General features: G+C 45.1%; 1 protein-coding gene across 1 annotated transcript; it reads left to right on the forward strand.

Annotated features, from left to right (window-relative positions):
- The first annotated feature begins 611 nt into the window (after positions 1 to 611).
- Positions 612 to 1732, forward strand: LOC110453466. Its single transcript, XM_021502419.1, has 2 exons — positions 612 to 1020; positions 1310 to 1732. The coding sequence occupies exons 1-2, from the start codon at positions 786 to 788 to the stop codon at positions 1507 to 1509; spliced, it is 435 nt and encodes a 144-aa protein (XP_021358094.1). The 5' UTR covers positions 612 to 785; the 3' UTR covers positions 1510 to 1732.
- The last annotated feature ends 4809 nt before the right edge of the window (positions 1733 to 6541 follow it).

The following is a 6541-nucleotide window of genomic DNA, read 5'->3' on the forward strand; positions in this document are numbered from 1 at the left end:
CGTGGTCAATGGGTATCGTGGTAATAGTGATGTGGTCAATGTGTGTCACGGTAAAGAGAACATGGTCAAGGTGTGTCACGGTAAAGATGACGTGGTCAAGGTTTGTCACGGTAAAGGTGACGTGGTCAAGGTGTGTCACGGTAAGGTGACGTGGTCTAGATGTGTCACGGTAAAGTTGATATGGTCAAGGTGTGTCACCTTAAAAATGACGTGGTTAAGGTGTGTCGTGGTAAAAGTGACGTGGTCAAGGTGTGTCACGGTAAAGGTGGCGTGTTCAAGGTGTGTCAAAGTAAAGCTGACGTTTTCAAGGTGTGTAGAGGTAAATGTGACGTGGTCAATGAGTGTAACGTTAAATTTGACATGGTCAAGGTGTGTCACGGTAAAGGTGACGTGGTCAAGTCGTGTCATGGTAAAGATGACATGGTCAAGGTTATTCACGGTAAAAATGACCTGGTTTAGGTGTGTCACTGAAAAAATGACATGGTCATGGTGTCACACGGTAAATATATCACGGTCAATGTGTGTCACACTAATGGTGACGTGGTCAAGGTGTGTCACGGTAAGGTAAAGGTGACGTTGTCAAGGAGTGACACGTTGAAGATACCTTAGTCAAGGTGTGTCACGGTAAAGGTGACGTGGTCAATGTGTGACACGGTAAAGATGACGTGGTCAAGTTGTGTCATGGCAGAGATGACATGATAAAGGCGTAACACGTTAAATGTGACGTGGTCAAGGTATGTCACAGTAAAGGTGACGTGGTCAAGATATGTCACAGTAAAGAAGACATGGTCAAGGTATGTCACTGTAAAGGTGACGTGGTCAAGCTGTGTCACGGTAAAGATAGCATGGTAAAGGTTAGTCACGGTAAAAATGACGTGGTCAAGTTATGTCATGGCCAAGATGGCATGGTCAAGGTGCGTCACGGTAAATTTGATGTGGTCAGGGTTTGTCACAGTAACACTGACGTGGTCAACGTGTGTAACGGTAAATGTGATTTGGTCAGGGCTTGTCACAATAAAGGTGACGTGGTCAAGTTGTATCACGGTAAATATGATATGGTTACGGTAAATATGACGTGGTCAATGTGTGTAACTGTAAATGTGATTTGGTCAGAGCTTGTCACAATAAAGGTGACGTGGTCAAGGTGTGTCACTGTAAAGCTGACGTGGCAAGGTGTGTCACGGTACAGATGACATGGTCAAGATGTAAAACGGCAAATGTGACGTGGTTAAGGTGTGTCACGGTAAATATGACGTGGTCAACGTGTGTAACGGTAAATGTGATTTGGTCAGGGCTTCTCACAATAAAGATGACATGGTCAAGTTGTATCACGGTAAAGGTGACGTGGTCATTGTGTGTCACAGTAAAGGTGACGTGGTCAAGGTGTGTCGTGGTAATGGTAACGTAGTCAAGGTGTGTCACAGTATAGGTGACATGGTGAAGGTTTGTCACTTTAAAGGTGACATGGTCAAGGTGTGTCACGGTATATATGACAAGGTCAAGGTGTGACACGGCAACTGTGACGTGGTCAAGGTGTGTCACGGTAAATATGACGTGGTCAATGTGTGTAACGGTAAATGTGATTTGGTCAGGGCTTGTCACAATAAAGGTGATGTGGTCAAGTTGTATCACGGTAAAGGTGACGTGGTCAATGTGTGTCACAGTAAAGGTGACGTGGTCAAGTTGTGTCTCGGTTAATGTGACGTGGTCAAATTGTGTCACGGTAAAGGTGACGTGGTCAAGGTGTGTCACGGTAAATTTGATGTGGTCAGGGTTTGTCACAGTAACACTGACGTGGTCATTGTGAGTAACGGTAAATGTGATTTGGTCAGGGCTTATAACAATAAAGGTGACGTGGTCAAGGTGTATCACGGTAAAGGGGACGTGGTCAAGGTGTGTCTCGGTTAATGTGACGTGGTCAAATTGTGTCACGGTAAAGGTGACGTGGTCAATGTGTGTCACTGTAAAGATAACATGGTCAAGGTGTGTCACGGTAAAGATGACGTGGTCAAGGTTTGTCACTTTAAAGGTGACATGGTCAAGGTGTGTCACGGTAAAGATGACGTGGTCAAGGTGTGTCACGGTATAGATGACATGGTCAAGGTGTGACACGGCAACTGTGACGTGGTCAAGGTATGTCACGGTAAATATGACGTGGTCAATGTGTGTAACGGTAAATGTGATTTGGTCAGGGCTTGTCACAATAAAGGTGATGTGGTCAAGTTGTATCACGGTAAAGGTGACGTGGTCAATGTGTGTCACAGTAAAGGTGACGTGGTCAAGTTGTGTCTCGGTTAATGTGACGTGGTCAAATTGTGTCACGGTAAAGGTGACGTGGTCAATGTGTGTCACTGTAAAGATAACATGGTCAAGGTGTGTCACCGTAAAGATGACCTGGTCAAGGTTTGTCACTTTAAATGTGACGTGGTCAAGGTGTGTTACGGTAAAATTGATGTCGTCAGGGTTTGTTACAATAACACTCACGAGGTCACTGTGTGTCACGGTAAAGGTGGCCTGGTCAAGTTGTGTCACGGTAAATATGACATGGTCACGGTAAATATGACGTGGTCAAGGTGTGACACGGCAAATGTGACGTGGTCAAGGTGCGTCACGGCAAATTTGATGTGGTCAGGGTTTGTCACAGTAACACTGACGTGGTCAACGTGTGTAACGGTAAATGTGATTTGGTCAGGGCTTGTCACAATAAAGGTGACGTGATCAAGTTGTATCACGGTAAATATGACATGGTTACGGTAAATATGACGTGGTCAATGTGTGTAACTGTAAATGTGATTTGGTCAGAGCTTGTCACAATAAAGGTGACGTGGTCAATGTGTGTTACGGTAAAGCTGACGTGGCAAGGTGTGTCACGGTACAGATGACATGGTCAAGATGTGAAACGGCAAATGTGACGTGGTTAAGGTGTGTCACGGTAAATATGACGTGGTCAACGTTTGTAACGGTAAATGTGATTTAGTCAGGGCTTGTCACAATAAAGATGACATGGTCAAGTTGTATCACGGTAAAGGTGACGTTGTCAATGTGTGTCACAGTAAAGGTGACGTGGTCAAGGTGTGTCGTGGTAATGGTAACGTAGTCAAGGTGTGTCACATTATAGGTGACATGGTGAAGGTTTGTCACTTTAAAGGTGACATGGTCAAGGTGTGTCACGGTATATATGACATGGTCAGGTGTGACACGGCAACTGTGACATGGTCAAGGTGTGTCACGGTAAATATGACGTGGTCAATGTGTGGAACGGTAAATGTGATTTGGTCAGGGCTTGTCACAATAAAGGTGATGTGGTCAAGTTGTATCACGGTAAAGGTGACGTGGTCAGTGTGTGTCACAGTAAAGGTGACGTGGTCAAGGTGTGTCTCGGTTAATGTGACGTGGTCAAATTGTGTCACGGTAAATGTGACGTGGTCAATGTGTGTCACTGTAAAGATAACATGGTCACGGTGTGTCACGGTAAAGATGACGTGATCAAGGTTTGTCACTTTAAAGGCGACATGGTCAAGGTTTGTCACGTTAAAGATGACGTGGTCAAGGTGTGTCACGGTACAGATGACATGGGCAAGGTGTGACACGGCAAATGTGACGTGGTTAAGGTGTGTCACGGTAGATATGACGTGGTCAATGTGTGTAACGGTAAATGCGATTTGGTTAGGGCTTGTCTTAATAAAAGTGACGTGGTCAAGTTGTATCACGGAAAAAGTGACGTGGTCAATGTGTGTCCCAGTAAAAGTGACGTGGTCAATGTGTGTCCCAGTAAAAGTGACGTGGTCAATGTGTGTCTCGGTTGATGTGACGTGGTCAAATTGTGTCACTGTAAATGTGACGTGGTCAATGTGTGTCACAGTAAAAGTGACGTGGTCGATGTGTGTCTCGGTTAATGTGACGTGGTCAAATTGTGTCACTGTAAATGTGACGTGGTCAATGTGTGTCACAGGGTCAAGGTGTATCACGGTAAAGGTGACGTGGTCAAGGTGTGTCACGGTAAATATGACGTGGTCAATGTGTGTAACGGTAAATGTGATTTGGTCAGGGCCTGCCACAATAAAGGTGACGTGGTCAAGTTGTATCACGGTAAAAGTGACGTGGTCAATGTGTGTCACAGTAAAAGTGACGTGGTCAATGTGTGTCTCGGTTAATGTGACGTGGTCAAATTGTGTCACGGTAAAGGTGACGTGGTCAATCTGTGTCACTGTAAAGATAACTTGGTCAAGGTGTGTCACGTTAAAGATGACGTGGTCAAGGTTTGTCACTTTAAATGTGACATGGTCAAGGTGTGTCAGGGTAAAGGTGACGTGGTAAAGATGTGTCACGGAAAAAGTGACATGTCAAGGTGTGTCACGGTAAAGATGACGTTGTCAAGGTGTGTCGTGGTAATGGTAACGTAGACAAGGTGTGTCACAGTATAGGTGACATGGTGATGGTGTGACACCTTAACGATGACAAGGTCAAGGTGTGACACGTTGAAGATACCATGGTCAAGTTGTGTCACAGTAAAGGTGAGGTCGTCAAGGTATGTAACGGTGAAGGCGACGTTGTCAAGGTGTGTCATGGCAGAGATGGTAAAGGTGTTACACATTAAAAGTGTCGTGGTCAAGGTATGTCACAGTAAAGGTGACGTGGTCAAGGTATGTAAAAGTAAGGATGTCATGGTCAAGTTGTGTCACGGTAAAGATGGCATGGTCAAGGTTAGTCACGGTAAAATGACGTGGTTAAGATATGTTGCGGAAAAGATGACATGGTCAAGGTGTGTCACGGTAAAAATGACGTGGTCAAGGTGTGTCGCGGAAAAGATGACATGATCAAGTTGTCACACGGTAAATATAACGTGGTCAATGTGTGTCACGGTAAAGGTGACGTGGTTAATGTGTGTCACGGTAAAGATGACGTGGTAAATGTGTGTCACGGTAAAGGTGACGTGATCAAGGTGTGTCACGGTAAAGGTGACGTGGTCTAGATGTGTCACGGTAAAGGTGACATGGTCAAGGTGTGTCACCTTAAAAATGACGTGGTTAAGGAGTATCGTGGTAAAAGTGACGTGGTCAAGGTGTGTCACGGTAAAGGTGGCGTGTTCAAGGTGTGTCAAAGTAAAGCTGACGTTTTCAAGGTGTGTGGAGGTAAATGTGACGTGGTCAAGGAGTGTAACGTTAAATTTGACATGGTCAAGGTGTGTCACGGTAAAGGTGACGTGGTCAAGTCGTGTCATGGTAAAGATGACATGGTCAAGGTTATTCACGGTAAAATGACCTTGTTAAGGTATGTCACGGCAAATATGGCATGGTCAAGGTGTGTCACGGAAAAAATAACGCGGTCAAGGTGTGTCACTGAAAAAATGACATGGTCAAGGTGTCACACGGTAAATATAACACGGTCAATGTGTGTCACAGTAATGGTGACGTGGTCAAGGTGTGTCACGGTAAGGTAAAGGTGACCTTGTCAAGGAGTGACACGTTGAAGATACCTTAGTCAAGGTGTGTCACGGTAAAGGTGACGTGGTCAATGTGTGTCACGGTAAAGATGACGTGGTCAAGTTGTGTCATGGCAGAGATGACATGGTAAAGGCGTAACACGTTAAATGTGACGTGGTCAAGGTATGTCACAGTAAAGGTGACGTGGTCAAGATATGTCACAGTAAAGGTGACGTGGTCAAGGTATGTAAAAGTAAGGATGTCATGGTCAAGTTGTGTCACGGTAAAGATGGCATGGTCAAATTAGTCACGGTAAAATGACGTGGTTAAGATATGTCGAGGAAAAGATGACATGGTCAAGGTGTGTCACGGTAAAAATGACGTGGTCAAGGTGTGTTGCGGAAAAGATGACATGATCAAGTTGTCACACGGTAAATATAACGTGGTCAATGTGTGTCACGGTAAAGGTGACGTGGTTAATGTGTGTCACGGTAAAGATGACGTGGTAAATGTGTGTCGCGGTAAAGGTGACGTGATCAAGGTGTGTCACGGTAAAGGTGACGTGCGGTAAAGGTGACATGGTCAAGGTGTGTCGCGGCAAAGATGACATGATCAAGTAGTCACACGGTTAATATAACGTGGTCAATGTGTGTCACGGAAAAGGTGACGTGCGGTAAATGTGACATGGTCAAGGTGTGCCACGGTACAGATGACATGGTCAAGATGTCACACGGTAAATATAACACGGTCAATTGATCAAGGTGTGTCACTGTAAAGGTGACGTGGCCAAGCTGTGTTACGGTAAAGATGTAGACAAGGAGTGTCACAGTATAGGTGACATGGTGAAGGTGTGTCACCTTAAAAATGACGTGGTTAAGGGGTGTCGTGGTAAAAGTGACGTGGTCAATGTGTGTCACGGAAAAGGTGACGTGGTTAATGTGTGCCACGGTAAAGATGACGTTGTCTAGGTGTGTCGTGGTAATGGTAACGTAGTCAAAGTGTGTCACAGTATAGGTGACATGGTGAAGGTGTGTCACCTTAAAAATGACGTGGTTAAGGTGTGTCGTGGTAATGGTAACGTAGTCAAAGTGTGTCACAGTATAGGTGACATGGTGAAG

The sequence above is a fragment of the Mizuhopecten yessoensis genome, unplaced genomic scaffold (assembly GCF_002113885.1).
Source record: "Mizuhopecten yessoensis strain PY_sf001 unplaced genomic scaffold, ASM211388v2 scaffold7321, whole genome shotgun sequence".
In the NCBI taxonomy this organism is placed as follows: Eukaryota; Metazoa; Mollusca; class Bivalvia; order Pectinida; family Pectinidae; genus Mizuhopecten; species Mizuhopecten yessoensis.

Bases quoted from the DNA above. Each gene is read 5' to 3' on its own strand.
- LOC110453466 (XM_021502419.1), top strand. From the start codon at position 786: ATGGTCAAGGTATGTCACTGTAAAGGTGACGTGGTCAAGCTGTGTCAC. The intron at 1,021-1,309 runs GTGACGTGGTCA...CTCACAATAAAG, and splicing joins CAGGGCTTGTCACAATAAAG to ATGACATGGTCAAGTTGTAT.